We start from the raw sequence: 26,565 nt of genomic DNA on the forward strand, positions 1-26,565 counted from the left end.
TTAAGTGAAAAAAGTGAGGTGGAAGAAAAAGACAAATGTTATGTACAGGCTAGATGTACCTCTACTGAGTATTTTTGCCGAAAGAAGTCAAACCTGAATCTGGCAACCGCCTCTAAATGAGTTCTCAAAGTGCAGTTTGGAAAACCTCTCTGTGTCACGGAGACAGGAACACCATGAGGTCAAAGGTATTTTCTTAAATGATACTATTATTTGCCTTTTTCACTTTCATTCTGTCCTGAATAAACTGGAGTTTTCAGTGGCTACATATGTGATATTGCAACAGACTGAATGCAAAAGCAGTAATGTGAATCTAGCTGTCTTTTATTAAGCCAGACATTAGAGATTCAAAAATATAAAACAATACTATTTTTCTACTACATTTTTTATTTAAAAGTCTTACTTATACTATCCTGTAATGGATTTTTATTTTAAATGAATTAAATGTTTTAAAATTGTGTTTTAATTTCTGAGTAGTAAATGTCAATATACATAACAAAAACAGAAGCTTCATTGTGTCTTCAATAATTTTTTTTAAGAGACGGGGTCCTGCTCTGTTGCCCAGGCTGGAGTGCAGTGGTGAGATCATAGCTCACTGCAGTCTCCAACTCCTGGGATCAAGCAATCCTCCTGTCTCAGCCTCCTGAGTAGCTATACTTAGGACTACAGGCTTGTGCAGCCATGCCTAGCTTTTTTTTTTTTTTTTTTTTGTAAAGGAGGGGTCTCACTATGTTGCCCAGGCTGGACTTGGCCCAAAGTTTTGGGATTACTGGTTCCTGGCCTTTAATAATTTTTCAGTGAAAAAGAAGGGTCCCACAGTCGAAAAGTTTGTGAACTACTCTTCTAGATAGGTCATTGGCCCTCAACCCTAGAATTAGAATTACTTCAAACATTAGAATTACCTGGAGAATTTAAATACTGATGCCAGGCCTCACTTCTAGACGTCCTGATTTAATGTGCAGGGCCTAATCCCAAGCATCAATTTGAAAAACAAGAAAAAACACCACTCATCCCTTTGAATGTGCAGTCTGGATTGAGAACCACTGCTCTGGATATTATCAATTTAAATACAATATGAAAAAGAAGAACATGTATTATGCTATGGGGGCATAATCAGCAAAATGACACAGAAAGTGACTAGGCAAAGGATCCCTGCTTAATTAAAGGAACAGATTAAAGCAATTTCCAAGGGAATTTGAAGGATTAACAGGCACATAGGGAGAAATTTAAGGGGAACATTACTTGAATCACACTACAAATAAGACTGTCTTTTTTAAGATGCCAAGAAAGGTCAAAGGAACCATCTCTGGTCAAAGAGAACATAACGGATTAAAGTAATTAAGAAAGGGAAGGGGATAATATTGGGAACTAAAACTAAATTCTGGCCAGTGGCTCACGCCTGTAATTCCAGCACTTTGGGAGGCCAAGGCGGGTGGCTCACAAGGTCAGGAGATTGAGACCATCCTGGCTAACATGGTGAAACCCCGTCTCTACTAAAAATACAAAATAATTAGTCCGGTGTGGTGGCGGGCGCCTGTAGTCCCAGCTACTCTGGAGGCTGAGCCAGGAGAATGGCGTGAACCCGGGAGGCGGAGGTTGCAGTGAGCCGAGATGGCGCCACTGCACTCCAGCCTGGGTGACAGAGCAGAGACTGTCTCCAAAAAAAATAAACAAATAAAAAATAAAAATAAAAAACTAAATTCTGTTAATCTCACACTGCTGGTTGACTGCTCTGGCCTAGTCTCAGCTACTAAATTTCTTCATACAGAACTGGCTCCACTCACCTTTCCTGCTCCGTGCTCACCACCTCCGGACCCCTCCCTCATCAGAAAGCCCAGGTTCCACTAGTAGAAGTGCGTGGGCGTCACCGCGCATCCAGAAGCCACGTGTCAGGAGTCACGTGTCAGGCGTCACGTGTCAGGCACCACGTGTCAGGCGCCTAGTGGCTGGAGGCCGTTGGAGCACCTGCGCAGCTTTTCCGAAGGCCCCACGCCAGCGCGCAGCTATCCCAGCGTCCCAAGAGCCACTTTCTCGCCAGGACGATGCTGCAGCGGTTTTCAGCTTCCCTTCATCGTCGCTCCCACACTCATTTTTAGCCACTGCTGCCGGTTTTTATATCCTTCTCCATCATGCATCGTGAGCCGGCGAAGAAGAAGGCAGAAAAGCGGCTGTTTGACGCCTCATCTTTCGGGAAGGACCTTCTGGCCGGCGGAGTCGCGGCAGCTGTGTCCAAGACAGCGGTGGCGCCCATCGAGCGGGTGAAGCTGCTGCTGCAAGTGCAGGCGTCGTCGAAGCAGATCAGCCCGGAGGCGCGGTACAAAGGCATGGTGGACTGCCTGGTGCGGATTCCTCGCGAGCAGGGTACGTAAAGGCAGGCCGCCCCGTCAGCCTCTCCTGGCGCCCCCGTCAGCTTCCTAGAGAAGTGGGATGGCTGGGAGGGGCACGATTGTGGGTACAGCTGTCGGTAATGAATTTGCTTCTTACCCTCCCAGAATTTAGTTTCTGAACCTAACAGGCTCTGCTTTCCCAGGGCTGCCTTGGTCCTGACCAAGTCCTGGTACAGGGGAGACCACTGCCTTCTCTTTATCTAATCTGCTGCAGCGCTATTTGCACCTTGGTACACCTGTACCAGGTCCAGAAGGAAAGTGGTTGACCTCCCAGGATTGAGGGACATGCTGTTAGGCACTCTGCTATAACTAGTGTTTTAAGTTGCTTAAATATTTGTTAATATAATCACCCCACTATGCTCCAGCATGGGCGACAGAGCGAGACCTTGTCTCAAAAACTGTATGTGTATTTGTTGAAATAGTACGTCTAAGAGAAGTACAAATATGGAAGCACTGGGGCCTCCCAGTACTCTGAAACCTATTAGTGAAAAGAGGTTCTGCTTATTATTGAACTACTGAAGACCAAGGAGGCACTTCGTTCTGCCCAAAATTCAAGGGGGTGCTAAAACACACACACACACACACACACACACACAACACAACACATACACACACACACAGAAACCCTCAGTCATCAAGATAAAAAGTATTTTAAGGCCAGGCGCGGTGGCTCACGCCTATAATCCTAGCACTTGGGAAGGCGGAGGCGGGCAAATCACTTGAGCTCGAGCTCAAGAGTTCTAGATGAGCCTGGCTAACATGGCGAAACCTCGTCTCTACTAAATATACAAAAATTAGCCGGGCATGGTGGCGCACACCTGTAGTCCCAACTGCTTGGGGGACACTGATGCGGGGGTTTCAGGGAGCCCAGATCGCGCCACCGCACTCCAGACTGGATGAAGGAGTGAGACCCTGTCTCAAAAAAGCAAAACTTTAGGGTCCTTCCCTTTCCGAAGCCCCTCTCTTTCACTAGAGAGAGAGCTGTTCTCTTTTCTCTTTATTTTGTCTATTAAACCTCCACTCCTAAAAACAGAAGAACAAAAAAAAAAAAAACAAAACTTTGAACTATTTTAATACAATCTTTTAAAAAATCAAGTCATGCAAAAAAAAATTCATAACCAACACAATATGTACAAGTTTAAAACAAAGATGGGCTCAGTATTACCAGCTTTTCTTTTTGCATCAAGTGCTGTCCTTATTTAAAATTTCATTTTTGTTCATCATGAATTTTTTCTATTAATATTGGAATGATTTAAAGGAATAAATAACAAAAGTTATGTGAACCATCGCTGCAAAATGGCTCCCAAGTTAGCTAAAGGGATAAGTTTATCAGATATTTTTTATAATCCACCCATATAGTTGGATTCAATAGAAAAATCTATATGATCTTTTAAGAAGAAATAGACCTATTTATTGTGTATTCTCAACAAGAAATGAAGTGGCTTCAACTCCAGTGCAGACCTTTCTTTTAGTCCTGTTCTAGGGCCAGATACTATCCCATTCAAAAAAGCACCTTGTCCCTAGGAATGCTAGGGATGTGGTTACAACTCTTCCAGACCTGTGGCGTGGAGTATATGGGGTAAGGGGTAGAAACTTAATGCATCATCTGGGAGCTAAGCTCGGATCTTTCATAGTTTACCTCTCTCCACTCTTTCATTTAATTAAAGCAAGCTTCTCATTTCCCCCGAGATTTTTTTCAGGAAAAGCAAGGAACCTGTCTCTTCTTCATTTATATTCTAAGACTTCTGACCAGAAGTAGGGGCCTGTTATTGGCTTTTCTGCTTTAAATATTTTGTCAGGTAAAATGAAGTATTCTGATCAGACAGGGCTGACTAGTGCTAATTTATTTTATATTTTAAATGTTTTTCACAATATTTAAACCTAAACATATTCAGTATGGCTCTTGTAAGTTCATGTCATTCTCAAATGTATCCTGGTCCCTGCTTTCTTTACCTTCCAAGATGAGAGCATCATAAGTAGAACTTGAAGATGTTTTCTGTTGTATATAAAGCTTTATGAAGGTACCATGGTATATCCTATGCTAAGAGATCAGTAATTTACAACAAAGATACTATTGCCATCTAGAGGCAATTTTGGAAACTTCTGGGGCAATTTTTTTTTATTTAGCACAAAGATAGAGGGTTGTAATCCTACATTACAATGATATGAAAAGCAAGGGCCAGGGATGTTAAACGTCCTGCTGCTATATCCCAGCCAGTCATACACAGTGAAGATTTATTCTGCAACCTGAATGACTTTTAGATCTCCCCTTGCATATTCGTGTAGCAGTGAAACGTGTTTATGATTCTCTAAGCCTAGAAAGAACTTAACTCTAAGCCTAGAAAGAACTTAACTCTGGGCCGGGCGCGGTGGCTCAAGCCTGTAATCCCAGCACTTTGGGAGGCCGAGACGGGCGGATCACGAGGTCAGGAGATCGAGACCATCCTGGCTAATACGGTGAAACCCCGTCTCTACTAAAAATACAAAAACTAGCCGGGCGAGGTGGCGGGCGCCTGTAGTCCCAGCTACTCGGGAGGCTGAGGCAGGAGAATGGCGGGAACCCGGGAGGCGGAGCTTGCAGTGAGCTGAGATCTGGCCACTGCACTCCAGTCCGGGCGACAGAGCGAGACTCCGCCTCAAAAAAAAAAAAAAAAAGAAAGAACTTAACTCTGATTTACTTATAAACACACATTGTCTGGAGCATGGTTTTAGTATACACTGATTCCAGTAATGCAGCTACCATATAAGGAAGTAGAGGAAAGATTGTACTTTCTTCTCTTCAGAAGTTTACTAAGAGTTGTTCATGGTTGCAAAAACTCATGTCAGCAACTCTGCTTATAGTATTTGGTCATTTATACGGGTTGAGTATCTGAAAAGCTTGGGAGCAAAAGTTTTGGATTTTTTTTATTTTTTCAGATTTTAGAATATTCACATTATATTTACCAGATGAGCATCCCTAATTTAAAATCCAAAATGCTCTAATAAGCATTTCCTGTGCCCATCATGTCAGTGCTCAAAAAGTTTCAGATTTTGGAGAATTTTGGATTTTTGGATTAGTGATGCTCAACCCATATCATCTGTATTTGTAGCTATTGAATCTATGATGATTGTATGTGTACTTGTACACATACTTATTTGATGTATTTCAAAATGTCAATATGCAGTTAATTACAAATGATTCTTTAAAAGTAGAGGCAAGCTTGACATTATATTTTGTTATGGTCATGACCTACCAACTTACTTATTTTAAAACAAATTTCTTGCAATTTGCCTTCTCTTTCTTCTTTGAAAGTCAAGGCACATGCCCATCTCAAGTGTTCTGAAGATTGTTTTTATGTTTTCTCTAATTTTACTCACAAATTTTCCTTTCTTTAGGCAATGTGAAATGAGCTGGAGAAAGAGACATGAACTCAGAATTCACAACTAGATGCTCTCTAGTTTCTTACCTTATCTCTGCTTTCTTTCCATTACAAGGATAGATCTCTGTATTCTTGCCTTGAATATAGCTTTAAATATCGCTTTTTGAGTGTGTTTTGACACTTTTATAAGCTTTTCTTGGCTTGTGAAAGCTTCTGGATTTATCCTTATGCTATTCTTAAAGATTTATTGTATTCTTTAGTTGGTTCTATCACCTTCCAACTTTGTATGTGTACTTCTATTTAACACTGTTTAAACCTTTATTATGCAAATAATGCATAATAATTGTAGAAAATTAGCAAATATAAAGAAGAAAAAAAAATAACATCACTGCTAAAGTCACCATAGTTAACATTTTGGTTTTTCACTGAGCAAAATATGTGTATGTAAATATGTGTTTAATCAAAGGAACTGTCTTATTAGTATATTGTAAATGTAGCCTTTTAAAGAACTGATCTTCTGGGTGTGGTGGCTCATGCCTGTAACCCCAGCACTTTGGGAGGCAGAGGTGGGCAGATCACTTGAGGCCAGGAGTTCAAGACCAGCCTGGCCGAGATGGTGAAACCCCCTCTACTAAAAATACAAAAATTAGCTGGGCATGGTAGCACATACCTGTAGTCCCAGCGACCTGGGAAGCTGAAGCACAAGAATCGCTTGAACCTGGGAGGCACAGGCTTCAGTGAGCCAAGATTGTGCCACTACACTCCAGCCTGGGTGACAGAGCAAGACTGTCTCAAAACAAAAAAAAAAATCCATACAGTCTCGTTGTTACAAGCCTATCAGAACTCTTCTCTTTTAGGAGTTCCATGTCATGAGTTTATCATCTTTCATCTAAGCGTTTCCCAAACCCATTTTTCTGAAGACTTAGAACAGTGAGTTTTTTTAATATCCTATGGTCCATCTTGAAGATGCTATTTTGGAGTATGGGAAGAAAATATTAGGTATTTTACTTATATGTACTTTAAGTAAAATACAAAATAAATTTTACTGATATTTAATATATAAATTGGCATTGTCACCTATGCTTGGGCCCAATGTCAGTTACATATCACAGGACATTAAGGGATCCTGGAAAAACAAGTGGGAGTTATACAGGGTAGAGGGAATGACAAGCACCCTTCCTCAATAATATATTATTGGTTATGTTTGCCCAATTAAGTGGATTTATAGATTCTATTATCAGGTTTTAACTAAATCCTCAAAACATGGACAAAACTTTGAAAAAGATTCTGCCATGAAAACCAAATCAAGGATAACACCAATATCAAATGATGAACCACAAGAAAAAGACATAGCTGATGCCATTTACTCCAAGAAATGGCATATTATTTCATCATTCAGATTACATTCAGTGTAGAAACAATGACAGTCTAATAGGACCTGAGACAAGAAGACTATTTGAAATATAGATTCCTATATACTGTTCTTAAAAAATGAACCTCACCCTAGCAATGCCTTCAGATAATAGCAAATGATGGTGTGAAAACATCATAATTAGCAAGATATTTGAAAATATTGTTTTTCATCCTTTAATTAAATGTTTAACTTTGCTCTAGTATCATCTAACATTCAAGTTTCCCTAACAACGCTATCGAAATAGCCTTTTATTATTTCCAATCTTCATATATTGTTTTTTTCTTTACAGTTTTTTATTGCTAACAGACATAGTTATTTGCTACCGATCTCCCTGGTCCCTCCCTCTTAAGATGTAAGCTCCATAAAATCAGGAACAATGTTCCTAGTGCTATCTCCAGCAGGCACAAAATGTCTGCTGTGGAGGAGGTACCAAATAAAAGTTTTTAAATGAAAAATCTTTATCTCATTATTTAATTTATATTTTGGGTATGTTTTACAGACGTACATAATATGGTAGTATAGTTGCAAAGGTATGTAATTTATTAATGTATACTATTTGAAAGTCATGCAGACTTTTTTTTAATTGATAGGCATATCATCAAAACATGTTGAACCTTCTCTGCAAAAAAAAAAAAAAAAGTCGGTTTAGACTACGTATCCAAACATGCCTAACATTCTTGTTCTTGGCAAGGCCAGCCAATAAATGGCCCAGTAACTTTTTCCTGTCCCTTTTATTTCAATTCTTATTTATTTGTTCAAAATTAGGTTCAGAGCAGGTTTTTCTCATCCTTTTAAATATCGAAGAAATTTTTTTCTTAGGAATTAGGTCAGAAACTTTTAAACTTTTATTTATTTATTTTTACTTTTAACAGAGAAAGAGGTCAACATCACTATATTTTTCTGTACCAATTTTGTGATCTATGTTAGGAAACCATCCATTTATTCTGTATGACTAGAGAGTCAAAACATTCCTGCCATTGTATCACTTCTGCTTTAACCTTGTTTTATTCTAACCAAAAAATACTGTTTTATCCAAAATGGATTTTTATATAGAGGCATTAGAAGTGCAGTAACTCTAGACCTAGAGTTAAATGGACCTAGAACCAAGTCTTAGCCTTTCCCATACCTTGTAACTTTGAACAGTTTTTATTTAACCTTTCTCAGCCCCAGTTTCCTCGGTGGTATGCTGGTATAATAACTATACCTATCTGATATGGTAGTTGTGAGAATTAAAGAAGATAATGCATGTAAAATATTCAGGGTGTGTCTATACCATAGTTAGTGCTCAAGTAATTGTAACTAATGTATATGTGTGTGTTCCTGAATTTATAAACATGTATTCCAGATGTTCATTTGTAAATGAAATGATTTGGGATAAACTTGCATTACACGTAGAGTAGATTTTGTAATCTATCCAAGGGAACTGGAACCTATGTAGTACATAGCATATCTAAGTAGAGTTGAATTAAAACGCTGAAACCTGACCCCCAAATATAGTTAGAAATGCATTCAGAATTTTACTTAGGGGCTCCTCCTGCATTGTACTCTTAGCAGGGACATTGGAGTTTCTAACAGCAAGGTACAGCAGAGGCAAAGAAGGAAATAAGAATATGATGTTTTAGTGTGATCTGTGGCAAAAGAGGTTAAAACATGAGTTCTTAACCTGACACCTGGAGCTTCAGGGAATTCAAGAATTCTGTGACATCTATGTAAAACTATTTTATGTATGTGAGATTTTATATTTTTTCTGGCCTAACCCATTAAGAATTGCCTGCTCTACTACTTTAACAGTTTTCCTATTACATTTCTAGGGATTTGTTTGTAAATTTTCATTGAGATATTGACATTTCTTTTGATGTAAATAGTTTTATTCATGCAAATACAATTTTTCTCGAAGGAACACATTCTTCAGCCAACTCTAGCAAACTTCTTTAGTCATAAATCTAACACTGTCATCATGGTCTCATGTTAGTTTCCAGATGTCTTTATCATTAAAACCTTCTGTTTATGTTCAGTACACTAGTCAAAGTTACAAACCTTTCTACTACTTTTTTTTTTTTTAGATAGGGTCCTGCTTCATCGCCCAGGCTGGACTGCAGGGCACAATCATGACTTAACTGCAGCCTGCAGTTTTGGTGTTCAAGAACTCCCACCTCAGCCTCCTCAGTAGCAGGGAACACAGGCCATGCCACCATGGCAGCTAAGTTTGTTTGGGGTTTGTTTTTTTTAGAGACAGGGTCTCACTGTGTTACCCAGGCTGGTCTCAAACTTCTGGCCTCAAGCAGTTCTCTCTCTTCAGCCTTCCAAGTCATTGGGGTTACAGGCATGAGCCACCATGCCTGGCTTGTACTACTATTATATATGATACTCATTTTTATATACTCAGCAAGATAATCATAATTACAGAATTATAACTAATAACGCCTAGCCTGAAACCCGTAATATCTCATACCAGTCAGCTGAATTAGCCATTTCCAAAGTGGCCATTAATAGTTAAAAAGCGATGTGTAAAATAGGCTTCAAAAGAACTAGATTATTAGTTTTTTCCTTTAAACAGCTGATTTCAATTTTTTTTTTTTAGGACAGGGTCTCACTCTGTCCCCCAGGCTGGAGTGTGGTGGAACAATCATGGCTCAGTGCAGCCTTGGCCTCCCAGGGTCAAGCGATTCCCACCCCGGATTTAAGCAATTCTCATTCCTCAGACTCCTGAGTAGCTGAGACTACAGACGTGCACCACCACACCCAGCTAATTTTTTGTATTTTAGTAGAGATAGATTTCAGCGTGTTGCCCAGGCTGGTCTCAAATTAAGCTCAGGCAATCTACCTGGCTCAGCCTCCCAAAGTGCTACGATTATAGGTGTGAGCCACCACGCCTGGCTGAAATTGTTTAATTTCCATATAATTTGTGGTTTTGAGATACCTTCTTGATATTGACTTCTATTTTTATTCTGTTGTGGTCTGAGAGTATGGTTGGTATAATTGCAATTTTGTGTATTTATGGAGACTTGCTTTATGACTTAGCATGTGGTCAATCTTGGAGTATGTTCCATATGTAGAAAGAAGAATGTAATTCTCTGGTTGATGGGTGGAGTATTCTGTAGATGTCTGTTAGGTTTGAATGGTCAAGTGTGGAATTTTATTTCTTTGTTCATTTTCTGCCTTGATGGTCTGATGCTGTTGGTGGGGTGTTGAAGTCCCCCACTCTTATTGTGTGACTGGCTAAGTCTTTTTGTAAGTGTAGAAGTACTTGTTTTATAAATCTGAGTGGTCCAATGTTGGGTGTGTATATATTTAGGATAGTTAAATCTTCTTGTTGAATTGAACCTTTTTCATTATGTAATGCACATCTTTGTCCTTTTTATTTTTGCTGGTTTAAACACTGTTATATCTCATATAAGAATAACGATCCCTGCTCTTTTTTGTTTTTTATTTGCATGATCCTTTTCCAACCCTTTACTTTGAGCCTGTGGGTGTCGTTACATGTGAGATTGGTCTCTTGAAGACAGCAGACAGATGCATCTTGTTTTTTATCCAGCTTGTCCCTCTGTACCTTTTAAATGGGCTGGTTAGATGTTTACAGTGAAGGTTAATATTTGATGTGTGAGATTTTGATCATATTGTGAATTTGTTAGCTGGTTTCTTTGTATTTTATATTGTGTGGTTGCTTTCTAGGGTCTCTTAGCTGTGTTCTTTTTTTTTTTTTTTTTTTTTTTTGAGGCGGAGTCTCGCTCTATCGCCCAGGCTGGAGTGCAGTGGCCAGATCTCAGCTCACTGCAAGCTCCGCCTCCCGGGTTTTACGCCATTCTCCTGCCTCAGCCTCCCGAGTAGCTGGGACTACAGGCGCCCGCCACCTCGCCCGGCTAGTTTTTTGTATTTTTTTAGTAGAGACGGGGTTTCACTGTGTTAGCCAGGATGGTCTCGATCTCCTGACCTCGTGATCCGCCCGTCTCGGCCTCCCAAAGTGCTGGGATTTCCTTAGCTATGTTCTTAATAGTGTTTTCATGGTAGCGGATATTTTTCTTTCATTTCCATATGTAGAACTCCCTTAAGGATCTCTTGTCAACTGGTCTGGTGGTAACCAAATTCTCTTAGCACTTGCTTGCCTGGATAAGATTTTATCTATTCTTCATGTATAAAATTCAGTTTGGTGTGATATGATATTCTTGGTTTGAATTTTTCTTTAAGAATGCTGAAAATAGAACCCCAATCTCTCCTGGCTTATAATGTTTCTGCTGAGAAGGCTACTGTTAGCTTGACGGGTTTCTCTTTGTATATGATCTGACCTTTTCCTTTAGCTCTCCTTAAGATTTTTTCTTTAGTGTTGACCTTGGACATTCTGGTGACTATATCCTTGATGATCATTTTGTCCAGTATCTTACAGGTGTTCTCTGGATTTCTTGTATCTGGACAAAGATTAGGGAAATTTTCTTGAATTATTTCGTCAAGTGTGTTTTTTGGATTGTTTGCTTTTTCTTTTTCTCTCTCAGGAATGCCAGTATCTTGTAGGTTTGGCTGCTTTATATAATCTTATATTTCTCAAAGACTTTGTTCATTTATTAAAATTCTTTTTTTCTGTATTTTTGTCTAACTGGGTTAGTTAAAAAGACTAGTCTTCAAGTTCTGCATTTCTTTCTTCTGCTTGGTCCAGTCAATTGATAATTTTTAATTGTATTTTGAAATTTCTTAAGTAAGCTTTTCAATTCCATAAGATCTGATTGATTTCTTTTGAAGATATTTATCTCTTCTTTCATTTCCCAGATTACTTTAGAAGTTTGTGTCTATTTTCAACCGTCTTTTGGATCTTGAGCTTCCTTGCAATTCATGCTTTGAATTCTTAGTCATTTCTGAGTTTCCATTTTGGCTAGGAACCATTGCTTGACAGCTAGTGTGATCCTTTGGTGGTGGTATTACATTCACAATTTTTGTGGTGCCCGATTTCTTGCCCTGTTCCTTCTCATCTGGGGACACTAGTGCTTCCAATTTTTGTAGTCATTTTAATGCAGGTAGGATTTTTGCTTCTTCTATGGGCTATGGGATCCCACCTACAGGTCAGTAGATGGCATGTACAGCTAAGTCAACTGAGGCAAACACAGCTACATATATACTTAACCCTTATTTACTGGGAGAAAGGATGGGCCAGACTGATGATTCAGATGAGCAGATGGTCAGAATGCCTGGAAATCTGCCTGGTTGTGGAGCAGAGACAGCCCCACTTTACCATAGTGTCTGCCCAGGAAAGATGGGGCAGCTCAGACTGCTGATCATGGCAAGTAGGTGCTCTGCCTACCTAAGTGTGAAGCTGAGAAAGCCCCCTCCACACAGATCTCTGCAAAGGAAGGGTGGGGTGACTCAGGCTGCCAATGCAGGTGAGCAGGTTCTTTGAATACCTGGAGATCTGCCTGTGTATGGAGCAGAGAGGGTCCCACTGCACCACAATCTCTGCACAGAAAGGGTAGGGTGGCTCAGGCTGCTCATCTAAGTGACTGGGTGCTCCAAATGCCTGGAGATCTCTTCAGTTTCTTTCATCAGTTTTTTAAAACTTTTTGGCGTTCAGATCTTTCACCTCTTTGTTTAAATTTATTCCTAATGTTTTGTTTATGCTATTGTGAATGATATTGTTTTATTACTTTTTCAGGTAGTTCATTGTTAGTATATAGAAACATGATTGATTTTTCTGTGTTGATTTTATACCGTGAAACTTTACTAAATTATTAGTCTAATAGTTTGTTGGCATATTTAGAGTTTTCTGTATGTAAGATCATGTCATCTGCAAACAGAGACAGTTTAACTTCTTTTTAATTTGGATACTTTTCTTTTTTTCTTTCTTTCTTTCTTTTTTTTTTTTTTTTTTGCCTAATCACTCTGGCTAGAACTTAAGGTACTACATTGAATAAAAGTGCAAAAGTGGATCCCTTTGTCTTATTCCTGATCTCAGAGGAAAGTTTTCAGCTTTTCTCCACTGAGTATGATGTTATCTGTGAGCTTATCATATATGACCTTTACTATGTTACAGTACATTGCTTCTATACCTAATTTGTTGAAAGTTTTTATTAGGTAAAGATAAATTCTGTCAAATGCTTCTTCAGTATTTTTTGAGATGCTCATATGGTTTTTGTCCTTCATTCTGTTAATGTGGTATATCACATTTACCAATTTGTGCATGTTGAGCCATCCTTGCATCCCAAGGATAAATCCCACTTGATCGTGGTGAATGATCCTTTTATCACTATATTGAATTCAATTTGGTAGTATTTTGTTGAGGATTTCTGCATGTTTGTTCATTGGAATATTGGCCTGCAATTTTCTTTTCTTGTAGTATTTTGGTTGGCTTTGGTACCGGGGTAATGTTGGCCTTGTAAAAGGAATTTAGCAGAATTCAGCTGTGAAATCATCAGATCCTGGGCTTTTCTTTATTGTTAAGTTTGTGATTACTGATTCAGTCATTGTTGGTCTGTTCAAATATTTATTCATGATTCAGACTTGGTAGATTATGTTTCTATAAATTTATCAGTTTCATCTATATTATTTAATTTCTTGGTATATAATTGTTCATAGTAATCTCTTATGACACTTTGTATTACTGTAGTATGAGTGGTAATGTCTCTTCTTTCACTTATAATTTCACTTATATGAGTCTCCTCTCTTTTTTTCTTAAGTCTAGCTAGAGGTTTGTCAATTTTGTTTGTCTTCTTCTAATAAAATACCAACCAGCACTGGATCTGAAAAAAATAAACTCTTAATTTGATTGATATTTCTCTATTACTTTTTATAGTCTCTGTTTCATTTATTTCTGCCATTGAAACCAGCTCAATTGGCCCATGGAACTGATGTTTATTGTTTATCATTAATAAACCAAGAAATTGACCTTTTCAGTCTTAAAACTTGAGAAACTCGTATTTGTCATATCTGAGTTCCTTTATCAGGAAACCAACCTTTGGGCCTCCCAGGTAGTATCAAGGAACTGAAACTTACCAGATCACCACATCTGGACATTGAGACACTGACCCCTCACCTGTCATGATTGCCTGATTGATTACCTGTTGACCAAGTGATTCTTCTTATTCCTCCCTAATTCTTGCTTTCCCACACATAGTTGCATTTATTTTCTGCTATATAAACTCCTAATTTTAGTGTGTGAAAGAGATGGATTTGAGATTGATCTGTTCTCCTCAGACACAGCACCCAAAAAAGCCTTCTTCCCTGGTAATACGCATCATCTCTGTGATTGACTTTCTGTGCAATGAGCAGCAGGACCTAGACTAAACCCTTGGCATTTTGGTAACACTAATTTTTATTATTTCCCTCCTTCTTCTAACTTTAGACTTAGTTGTTCTTTTTCTAGCTCCTTGTGGTATAATATTAGGTTATTTGAGATCTTTCTTCTTTATACACATGCATTTATTGCTATAAACTTCTCTCTTAACTGCTTTTGATGCATCTGTAAGTGTTGGTATGTTGTGTTTCCATTTTATCCCAAGATTTAATTTTCCTCTTCATTTCTTCTTTGACCCATTAGTTGTTAAGAAAGAGCATGTTGTTTAATTTCCACATATTTGTGAACTTTGTAATTATCTTCCTGTTTAAAAATTGTTAGAGCAGTTTCTTTTTTTAATAAAGCATCTATTATAATAACTTTAGAACTTCTCTGTGATTTGTTTCTCCAGAAATCCAGGCCTAGAGTAGAGTTTTGGAGTCAGACAGAAAGCCTAATTTTAAGTCTTGGTTGGCTAGTAATCCTCAACAGACAGTTTTTCTTTTTTCTTTTCTTTTCTTTTTTTTTTTTTTTTTTGTTTTAAAGACAGGTTCTCATTCTGTCACCCATGCTGGAATGTGGTTGTGTGATCATAGCTCACTGCGGCCTCTACATCCTCAGCTCAAGAAATCCTCCTACTTCAGCCTCCTGAGTAGTTGGAACTACAGACATGTGCCACTGCACATGGCTAATTTATTTTTTTAATTTTTTGTAGAGATGCGGTCTCACAGTGTTGCCCAGGCTGGTCTTGAATTCTTGAACTGAAGCAGTCCTCCCATTTTGACCTCCCAAAGTGCTGGAATTACAGGCCTGAGCTACTGTACCTAGCCTAGTTTTTAAACTTTTTAAAGTTTTACTTTGTACATACTTAAAATGGGTGCTGTTAGAGAACCTACATAATAAGCATAATTGATTAAATGAAATACATGTATATTCTTTGCCAGCGACTGGTTCGTATAGTGAATGCTCAGTAAGTAGTAGTTGTTACCATCACGTTGAATACCCAAGTAAAGATAGAGTCAGCTGTGAGTACTGAGATTATTTCTTTGCCATTAAATATGCTTCTGAATTGTCTTTGTGCAGTCACTTTATATTTAGCCTTGGGTTCACCAAGATTCTTTATTTTTTTCCCACAGGGTTAATGTTACTTATTTAACAAATAAATATCTTTCCCTCTATGTATATATCTAATCTAACTTTGTTCAATTCTGAGCACTAGCCCAGTTAACTGAGATTATTTTCTTTTGAATCTTTATTTTTAAAAGACTGATTCTGGATATTCTCCAAACTGATGCTAGAGGTATCCTGTTCAGAACAGCAAGGCCAAAGCATTTTACGATTTGTAATCTAGTGAAAACAACCAAGGCTATTGAAGAGCTAGCCTGCCATGCTCTAGGGTAGCTCTATATCATAAGGATAGTCCTGAATTTTTAAGGGGTACACAATGAATTATATTCCCCAAGGTTGGTCAATCCGTGGAGAATTCAGGTAGGGAGATTACAGGCCTCAAAGATTTCTTCCAGTCTCTTCCTCAGTTCTCTAGAAACTGCCTAGAATTGAAGTGGATCCCTTTTCTGGATAAGTTTTAACACCCATTCAAAAGTGGTTCCAGATCACAAAGATAAGGGCACTTTAGATTCTTTTATCCTGTTCTCATTCTCATAAGTGTATTTACAAATCAGTAAGTGGATTTATTCTGTCATACTCATTTGTGTGACAGCCTTACCACCATAGGTGTTGTACATCAGGATTTGGGAATGAACCTAAGGGTTACTAGCCTCTGACAAATACTACTGAGCCGTTTTTCTGCTAATAAAGAGCCCTATATTCCACTGATATCACTTTCCGTTAGTTTTTAGGTATTCAAAGCTCTTTATTTGAAATTTTTTTAAAAAATGGAATGGGGTGCAATAGAGTTAACACTACCTTTTTATTTTTCAATGGAGACACACATTTTAGAAAACTTTTTCTCATGAGAAAGAGTATGTTTTAGATAGTTCATATCGCTAAATTTGTTAAACTATGGCAATTGTTCAATAATAATACAAAGTAGGTTTATGTATTTGTATGTTTCCTTCTATATAGGTTTCTTCAGTTTTTGGCGTGGCAATTTGGCAAATGTTATTCGGTATTTTCCAACACAAGCTCTAAACTTTGCATTTAAGGACAAATACAAGCAGCTATTCATGTCTGGAGTTAATAAAGAAAAACAGGTAATTATATTTTTTTTACTTTTTACTTGCAATATAGAAATTTTCCGGCCGGGCGCGGTGGCTCAAGCCTGTAATCCCAGCACTTTGGGAGGCCGAGACGGGCGGATCACGAGGTCAGGAGATCGAGACCATCCTGGCTAATACGGTGAAACCCCGTCTCTACTAAAAAATACAAAAAACTAGCGGGACGATGAGGCAGGCGCCTGTAGTCCCAGCTACTCGGGAGGCTGAGCCAGGAGAACGGCGTGAACCCGGGAGGCGGAGCTTGCAGTGAGCTGAGATCCGGCCACTGCACTCCAGCCTGGGCGGCAGAGCAAGACTCCGTCTCAAAAAAAAAAAAAAAGAGGCCGGGCGCGGTGGCTCAAGCCTGTAATCCAGCACTTGGGAGGCCGAGACGGGCGGATCACGAGGTCAGGAGATCGAGACCATCCTGGCTAACACGGTGAAACCCCATCTCTACTAAAAAATACAAAAAACTAGCCGGGCGAGATGGCGGGCGCCTGTAGTCCCAGCTACTCGGGAGGCTGAGGCAGGAGAATAGCGTGAACCCGGAGGCGGAGCTTGCAGTGAGCTGAGATCGGCCACTGCACTCCAGCCTGGGCGACAGAGCAAGACTCCGTCTCAAAAAAAAAAAAAAAAAAGAATTTTCCATCCAATATAAATTTCCTATCCAATGTAAATATATTTCACTGTCTCTACAATTTTCTTTAAAATGGTTAGATTTGTCTTAACTGTGATGTTTTATTTGGGGGGAAAGGTGCTCAAGTAGTGGGAAAAAATAATAAGTGTTTAGTATTGTTACAAAAATCGTAAGGGATCTTTTGTCTCAAGGCAGTATTTTTTGAATAAATATTACACTTAATGTAATTTCATCTTATCACTGTTTTGCACTGGGGAAACACAGCATTTTGTCTGCTTATTTTAAGCACAGAAAGAAATCAACAAGTACGTAGTTCCTATTACTGAGGTAATTTATGTCCTGAAGAAGTAAATTATTTCTTCTTTGAGAATAAAGATATATTTAGGTAAGATTAAAGCGTATAGGAAGTCCAAATTGAGCAAAACTGGAAAATGATAAATTTAAACTAGAGAATTCTTTTTATTGCAAGGATAATTTTTGGTTTTCAAAGTACTCCCTTGGTTACAAAATCTCAATTTCAAACTTTCCTACTCATATAAACTACATGTCATTTATTCTGATTTCTATTTGTTTGGCTGTATCCAATACACTATAGTACCTACATTACTCCCAAGATCTTCCCCTCACTCTTACAAAATCTCCCTTCCCCCTCATCTTTTGTCTTTTTCTCCCTATCACTCCTCACCTCCCACTCCTGCCTCAGCCAACCAAGCTATCTTAGAAGGTTTTTTAAAAGCAAGTCTTTGTGGAACATTTCTTTGTTGCTGCTTCATTAAATTTCCTTTTATGCTCTGTATTCCCTTTTTTCACAGTTTTATTAAGTTGTTCATTGAATGCTTTGCGCTTTGGCCAGGGTAGTGGGGTGAGGTGAGGGGACGCAGGTAGAAAGGTAACCAAGAAAATTCCCTAGACTTAGAATTGGAAGGTTTAAGATTTGGATCTTATGTAGCTACATGAGGTTTTTTTACTTTTATTTTAGATTTGGGGGTACATGTCAAGGTTTGATTTATAGGTAAACTCGTGTCACAGGGGTTTTTTGTACAGATAATTTCATCACTCAAGTATTAAGCCTAGCACCCAATAGTTATTTTTCCTGCATCTCTCCATCCTCCCACCCCCCACCCTAAAGTAGATCCCAATGTCTGTTTTTTCCTTCTTTGTATTCATAAGTTCTCATCATTTAGCTCCCACTTATAAGTGAGAACATGTAGTATTTGGTTTTCTGTTCCTGCGTTAGTTTGCTAAGGATAATAGCCTCCAGCTCTGTTCACGTTCCCACAAAAGATATGATTTTTTTTTATGGCTGCATAGTATTGCATGTTATATATGTACCACATTTTCTTTATCCAATCTGCCATTTATGGGCACTTAAGTTGATTCCAGGTTTTTGCTATTGTGAGTAGTGCTACAATGAACATTTGCATACATGTGTCTTTATAGTAGAATGATTTATGTTACTCTGGGTATATACCCAGTAATGATACTTCTGTTTTTAGCTCTTTGAGGAATCGCTATACTGCTTTCCACAATGGTCCAACTAATTTACACTCCCAGCAACAGTATATAAGTGTTCCCTTTTCTCTACAAGCTCGCCAGCATCTATTATTTTTTGACTTTTTAATAGTAGCCATTCTGACCATGAGACAGTATCACATTGTGGTTTTGATTTGCATTTTTCTGATGATCAGTGATACTGAGCCTTTTTCATATGGTTGTTGGCCATGTGTATGTCTTTTTTAAAAAAGTGTCTGTTCACGTCCTTTGCGCACTTTTTAGTGGGGTTGTTTTTCTGTTGCAAATTTTTTTTAAGTTCCTTGTAGATGCTAGATAGTAGACCATTGTCAGTTTGCAAATATTTTCTCCCATTCTGTAGGTTGTCTGTTTACTCTGTTAATAGTTTCTTTTACTGTGCAGAAGCTCTTAAGTTTAGGTCCTATTTTTCAATTTTTGCTTTTGTTGCAGTTGCTTTTGGTGTCTTTTTCATGAAATCTTTGCCCGTTCCTATGTCAAGAATGATATTGCCTGGATTGTCTTCCATAGTTTTTTTAGTTTTGGGTTTTACATTTAAGTCTTTAATCCATCTTGAGTTGATTTTTATATATAGTGTAAGGAAGGAGTCCAACTTTAATCTTCTGTATATGGCTAGCCCACCACTATTTATTGAATAAGGAGTCCTTTCCTCATTACTTGTTTTTGTCAGCTTTGTCAAAGATTAAATGACTGTAGGTATGCAGTTTTTTTTCTGGGCTCTCTGTTCTGTTCCATTGGCCTATGTGCCTGTTTTTGTCTTAGTACCATGCTGTTTTGGTTACTTTAGCCCAGTTCTATAGTTTGAAGTTGGGTAAAATGATACCTCTAGCTTCATTCTTTTTGCTTAGGATTGCCTTGGCTATTTGTGCTCTTTTTTGGTTACATACGAATTTTTAAACGGTTTTTTCTAGTTCTGTGAAGAATGACATTGGTAATTTGATAGGAATAGCATTGAGTCTATAAATTGCTTGGCGTGGTGGTACGTTCCTGTAATCCTAGCTACTAGAGAGGCTGAGGCAGGAGAATCGCTTGAACCCGGGCGGTGGAGGTTGCAGTGAGCCGAGATCGTGCCATTGCACTCCAGTCTGGTGACAGAGCGAGACCCCATCTCAAAAAAAAAAAAAAAAAACTAAAAATAGAACTCCCACAGTATTCAGCAGTCCCACTACTGGGTTATATATCCAAAGGAGTTGAAATCAGCATGCTGAAGAGAGATCTGCACAGTCTGCAGTCTTGTTTATTGCAGCATTATTCACGATAGCTAGAATATGGAAGCAACCTAAGTGTCCACGAGCAGATGAATAGATAAAGAAAATGTATGTATTCAGTGGAATATTATTCAGCCTTATAGAAGACAGAAATTCTGTCATTTGTGATGTGGAATAACCAAGTAAGTGAAGCAAGCCAGGTGCAGAAAGACAAATACTGCTATTGACTTTTGTACATCCCACTTATATATGGAATTTTAAAATGTTGATCTCACAGAAGCAAAGTAGACTGGTGGTTTCTGGGGTCGATGGAGGGTCGGGAGATGAGGAACGGGGAGATGTTGCTCAAAGGGTACAAAGTTTCATTTAGACAGGAGGAATAAGTTTTAGGGCTCTGTTGTACACCACGAGACTGTAGTTAATAATAATGTATATTTCAAAATTGCTAAAAGAGTAGGTTTTAAATGTTCTCACAACAAAAATGTAAGTATGCGATATATATGTTAATTAGCTTGGCACTCAACAATATAAATATATATCAAAATTCCACATTGTACCCCATAAATATATACAATTGTCAACTAAAAAAATTTTTAAGTCATTGATACTTTTAGCCATTGTACCTAAAAAAATTTTAAGTCATTGATACAACACAATAAGATACCACTAAATACCTACAGTAATGACAGCACCAAATTGGTCACAGTGCAGAGAAACCAAATCACTCTTACATTGCTGGTGGAATGTGAAATGACATTGCCACTCTGGAAAAAAGTATGGCGATTTTCTTAGAAACTAACATGCACCCACCATAGAATGCATGTTTACACTTTTGGGTGGGAATTTATCCTGGAGAAATGAAAATTTATGTTTATACAAAAACCAGTGTACACAATGTTCAATAGCAGCTTTTCTTGCAATAGGCAAAATCTAGAAACAACTCAGATGTCCTTCAGTAGGCAAATGGTTAAACTATGATAAATCACATCATGGGATATTACTCAGCAATAGAAAGGAAGAAAATTTTAAAATAATAGATTCAGGGGATACATGCTTATTTGTTACATGGGTATATTGTGTAATGCTGGGGTTTGGGCATCTGTTGAACCCATCAACCAAACAGTCAACATACTACCCAACAGGTAGCTTTTCAACCCTTCCCCCTCTTTCCTCCCTACTTTTAGAGTTGCCAGTGTCTATTGTTTCCACCTTTATGTCCACGTGTACCCCTTGTTTAGCTCCCACTTACAAGTGAGAACATGCAGTATTTGATTTTCTGTTTCTGCATTAATTCACTTACAATAATGTCCTCTAGCTGCATCCATGTTGCTGCCAAGGACGTTATTTCATTCTTTTTTTAAAGCTGCATGGTATTCCATGGTGTATATAGACCACATTTTCTTTATCCAGTCATCCATTGATGGGCACTTAGGTTGATTCTATGACTTTGTTATTGTGATTCGTGCTAAGATAAACATACAAGTTCAGCTGTCTTTTTGATACAACAGTTTCTCTTCCTTTGTATAGATAGCCAGTAATAGGACTGCATAGTAGTTCTATTTTTAGTTCTTTGCAATATCTCCATACTGTTTTCCATGGGGGTTGAACTAATTTACAGTCCCACCAACGATGTATAAGCATTCCCTTTTTTGCATATGACTGACATCTATTATTTTGTGACCTTTTAATAGCCTTTTTGACTAGTGTGAGATGGTATCTCATTGTGCTTTTAATATGCATTTATCTGATGATTAGTGTATTAGTCCATTTTCATCCTGCTGATAAAGACATACCTGAGACTGGGAAGAAAAAGAGATGTGATTGGATTTGCAATTCCACATGGCTATGGAGGCCTCAGAATCATGGCGGGAGGTGAAAGGCACTTTTTAAGGTGACGGTGGCAAGAGAAAAATGAGGAGGAAGCAAAAGTGGAAACCCCTGATAAACCCATTAGATCTCATGAGACTTATCTACTATCATGAGAATAGCACAGGAAAGACTGACCCCCATGATTCAGTTACCTCCCCTGGGTCTTTCCCACAACATGTGGGAATTCTGGGAGATAGAATTCGAGATTTCGGTGAGGACACAGCCAAACCATATCAGTTAATGATGTTGAACATTTTTTCATATGTTTGTTGACCAGTTGTATGTCGTCTTTTGAGAAATGTCTGTTCATGTCCTTTGCCCATTTTTTAATGGAGCTATTTGGTTTTTTTCTGGTTGATTTATTTAGGTTCCTTATAGATTCTGGATATTAATCCTTTGTCAGGTGAATAGTTTGTACATATTTTCTCCCATTCTGCATATTGTCTGTTTCCTCCATTGAATGTTGTGCAGAAGCTCTTTAAGTCCCATTTGTCAGTTTTTGTTTTTGTTGCATTTGCCTTTGAGGTCTAAGTCATCAGTTCTTTGCCACAGCCAATGTTTAGAATTTTTCCTAGGTTTTTGTCTAGGATTTTTTTAGTTTGAAGTCTTACATTTAATTTTAGTCTTTAATTCATCTTGAATTAATATTTGTATATGGTGAAGGGTAGGGACCCAGTTTCATTCTTCTGCATATAGCTAGCCATTTTTCCCAGCACCATTTGTTGAATAGGGTGTCCTTTTCTCATTGTTTATTGTTGTCAACTTTGTCAAAGATCAGTTGATTATAGGTATGTGGCCTTATTTCTGGGTTCTTTATTCGGTTCCATTGGTCTATGTGTTTTTGTACTGGCACCATGCTGTTTTGGGTACTATAGCCTTGTAGTATAGTTTGATGTCAGGTAATGTGATGCCTATGGATTTGTTCTTTTTGCTTGGGATTCCTTTGGCAATTCAGTCTCTTTTTTTGGTTCCATGTGAATTTTAGAATGCTTTTTTCTAATTCTTTGAAAACTGATGTTGGTAATTTGATAGGAATTCTGTTGAATCTGTAATTGCTTTGGGCAGTATGGTCATTTTAATGATACGGATTCTTCCAGTACATGAGCATGAAATGTTTCTCCATTTGTTTGTGTCGTGTATGATTTCTTCCATCAATGTTTTGTAGTTCCCCTTGTAGGGAATTTTCACCTCCTTGGTGAAAAGTATTCCTATGTGTTTTGTGTGTGTGTGTGTGGCTACTATAAATGGGATTGAGTTCTTGATTTGAGTCTCATCTTGAATGCTATTGGTGTGTATAAATGCTACTGACTTTTGTACATTGATTCTGTATCCAGAAACTTTACTGAAGTCATTTATCAGGTCTAGAGGTATATTTAGGGTTTGGGAGGTATATCTAGGGTTTTCTTGGTTAAGTTACTCATGTAATTTAACTTCCCCTTTTCCTATTTGGATGCCTTTTATTTCTTTCTCTTGCCTGATTGCTCTGGCTATGACTTTCATCACTATGCTGAATAGAAATGGTGAGAGTGGACATTCTTGTCTAGGAACAAACTTTTGATAGGGCAAATATTGTATGATTCTACTTAAGTACTTAGTATAGACAAATTCATAGCGACAGAAGGCAGATTATAAATTAACAGGTGGTTAACCTCTGTTAAACTGAGAGGGGAGATGGGGAGTTAAGTGTTTAATGAGTTACAGAGTTCTGTTTAGGATGATGAGAAAGTTCTGGAAGTAGTGACAAAGTTTAAACAACATTGCAGACATACCTAATGCCATTGAATTGTACACTTAAAATAGTTAAAATGGTAAATCTTGTGTATATTTTATCAGTATACAAAAAAGGAACAAACTTTTGATATGTGCACCAACTTTGGGTTTTAAGGTAGAAAAACCCAATCTCAAAGGTTATATGCTGTCTGATTGCTTTTATATAACATTCTTGAAATGATGAAATTATAGTGATGGAAAAAAGAATACTGTTTGCCAGAGGGGAGAAAAGTGGCTGTGATTTTAAGAGTGGCATGAGGGATCCTTCTTGTGGAACTGTTGACCAATTTGAACATGTGACAAAACTGTGTATAACTGAATAAACACACAACTAAGTACATGTTAAACTGACAAAATCTGAATAGGGTAGGCCTTATCATGTCCATTTCTTGTACTACAGATATGCTGGTACACTGGGGATAATTCGTTGAATGATTTATAGTCTCTTGGTATATTGCTCCTTATAATACATGTGAATCCAAAATTATCTCAAAATAAAGTTTTTTAAAAAATGGTAAGAGAAGCATGTGCCTACTATATATTGTTTCACTGAATTTTCATTTCAGTCTTTGAGGTAGTTATTTTTACCCAAAAGGTACAGATAAGGAGAGTAGGACTCAGAGCTTAAAGCATTTGCTCCGCTAGTTTGTTCCAATCTAACTCCCAAATTCACCTGAGGCGACTAGAATGGATGAGCCTCAGCTGGGCCTGGGCATAAACTGTTCGTCAGCCACCCATTAGCAGCTTTCAGCACAACCCTCAATGCGGAAGACTAGAGCTGCTCCCAGCTCTCTTCCCTGTCCAGACAAGTTGTTTTAAACAACTTTGGTCTCAGGGCATTTGTTGTTTGATGCATCATTGAGTCTTTTCACACAGTATTTGTCAACAATTAAAAATAAATAGGATTATTTTTCCTCAGAACTCTCAGACTTTCATCTTCTTCTCCCTTCCTGATTCTTCTCTGTGCCTCTTCTTTTAACAATATAGTATGCTGGGCGTGGTGGCTCACACCTGTAATCCCAGCACTTTGGGAGGCCGAGGAGGGCAGATCACAAGGTCAGGAGATCAAGACCATCCTGGCTAACACGGTGAAACCCCGTCTCTACTAAAAATACAAAAAATTAGCCAGGCATGGTGATGGGCGCCTGTAGTCCCAGCTACTCAGGAGGCTGAGGCAGGAGAATGTCGTGAACCCGGGAGTTTGCAGTGTGCGCAGATTGCACCACTACACTCCAGCCTGGGGGGAAGAAAAAAAAACACCAATATAGTAATACTTTAAATTACTAACTTACAACAACCAAAACTCATTTATACATATATACATACTACCTCTTATGGATCTGTTTTATTTTCAGTCTTACTTGTGGAGGGACAGGTTTTGTTACATAAATGCAGGATCATCACTCAGCATGGGCAGATTCTTACTGCCTTTCTCCCTCTATTTCTATCCTTCTTACCATCACTACATAGATTGGCCATACTGTTTATACATGTTGTGCCTGCCCCTGTCGTTTTTTCATAGCCCCCACTTTCTCTATCGGAAGTGTCCTGGTTTGAATGATAAAGTACACGATTATCCACCCCAAAAATCATTGATCTGCCTTCTTTCTCATCAAGAAAGAAAAAAAGATTAAGTAGAACTTAAGGTCTACTTTATAAATCTTTATGCCACATATCTTGTTTGGTCGACGTGCTTGGTTTTCAGAAGCAGACATTGACTCAGATTACCTCAGGAAAAAGAGGATTTATTGTAATGATACAGTGGCACTTGAATTTCAACTACAGGCACCTCTATGGACCAAACTATACTCTCATCTTTCTCTCCCAAGTCACCTGGTCTTTCTCTCTAATTACCTGCTTTTCGTGTGTATGTTTGCTCTGTTTTCTCATTATTGCCTACTTTTTTTACTTACTGATATTTTCTTATTCCTTTAAATTCAATATTTGTATCATAGTAATCCTTTTTGGCCTTTCTAAAGTCAGAGGTTCTTAACCTGGGATCCATGAATGCTTCCAGAATCCCCCACACTCTAAAAATGTATGTTTATACATGTGTGATTTTTCTTAGGAGAGGATCTATAGCTTTAAACAGTCTCCAAAAAGTCTAAGACATTAACTTTTCCTTTTCTGTCCTTATTGATAACTAGTATTGAATCTTTAAAGTTCAGTTCCCAAGAAAGAGGCTCTGGCCCAGCTTGTCTTTTTCTACCAGGTTACCAATCATCTACTACACTGTGGATTAACTACCCTTGTGTCAGATGCAATCTCCTGATCTAATTATTTCTGTATGATGAGACATGCTGCCTATACAATAAAACTGATGAGTGTTGCTTAAAAAGATCCATGGGAGTCTGGGAAGAGTAAGTGGCATTACCAGTATACTTAATTAAACAAATACTTATTTAATATACATCTCTGGGCAAGACCTCATGACTTCCTCTGTGAGATAAACAGAGGAATTAAGAATCTTGGCCTCAAACAAATGGAAACAACTCAGATGCTCATCAGCTGATGAGTAGATAATGTTCCTAAAATAGAATATTATTTGGCAATAAAAAGGAATGAAGTATTAATACATACTGCTACATGGATGAACCTTGGAAACATGCTAAATGAAGGAAACCAGTCACAAAAGAGTGTGTCTTGTGTGATTCCATTTATATGAAATGTCCAAGTAAGCAAATAGAGACAGAAAGTAATTTAATGGTTGCCTAGGACTGAGGAAGGTAGGGAGGATGTAGAGTGACTTATAACAGGCCTGGGGTTTCTTTTTGGTGTGATGAAAATATTCTAAACTGTGGTGATGGTTGCACAACTCTGTGAATATAGTAACGATTGAATTGTATGCTCTACATAGGTGAATTTTATGATGTGTGAATTATACTTAGTAAAGCTGTTAAGGGAAAATAATGCTGACCTCAAGAAA

At 38.1% G+C, this 26,565-nt stretch overlaps 2 protein-coding genes across 3 annotated transcripts in view; both read left to right on the top strand.

Moving 5' to 3' along the window:
* INTU (inturned planar cell polarity protein) overlaps nt 1-1,954 on the top strand; it is a 116,101-nt gene extending 114,147 nt beyond the window's left edge. Inside the window, exon 17 of the mRNA XM_033215204.1 lies at nt 1,766-1,954. Within this exon, the coding sequence (XP_033071095.1) occupies nt 1,766-1,940 (175 nt within the window). The 3' untranslated portion in view covers nt 1,941-1,954. The remainder of the gene's footprint in view (nt 1-1,765) is intronic.
* A 17-nt stretch (nt 1,955-1,971) lies between these two features.
* SLC25A31 (solute carrier family 25 member 31) overlaps nt 1,972-26,565 on the top strand; it is a 36,132-nt gene continuing 11,538 nt past the window's right edge. For both annotated transcript variants that reach the window (XM_033215208.1, XM_033215206.1), the window contains exons 1-2: nt 1,972-2,358; nt 16,495-16,622. In XM_033215208.1, the coding sequence (XP_033071099.1) occupies nt 2,127-2,358; nt 16,495-16,622 (360 nt within the window). In that variant the 5' untranslated portion in view covers nt 1,972-2,126. The remainder of the gene's footprint in view (nt 2,359-16,494; nt 16,623-26,565) is intronic.

This window comes from Trachypithecus francoisi, unplaced genomic scaffold (genome assembly GCF_009764315.1).
Source record: "Trachypithecus francoisi isolate TF-2019V2 unplaced genomic scaffold, Tfra_2.0 Lachesis_group1, whole genome shotgun sequence".
Classification (NCBI taxonomy): domain Eukaryota; kingdom Metazoa; phylum Chordata; class Mammalia; order Primates; family Cercopithecidae; genus Trachypithecus; species Trachypithecus francoisi.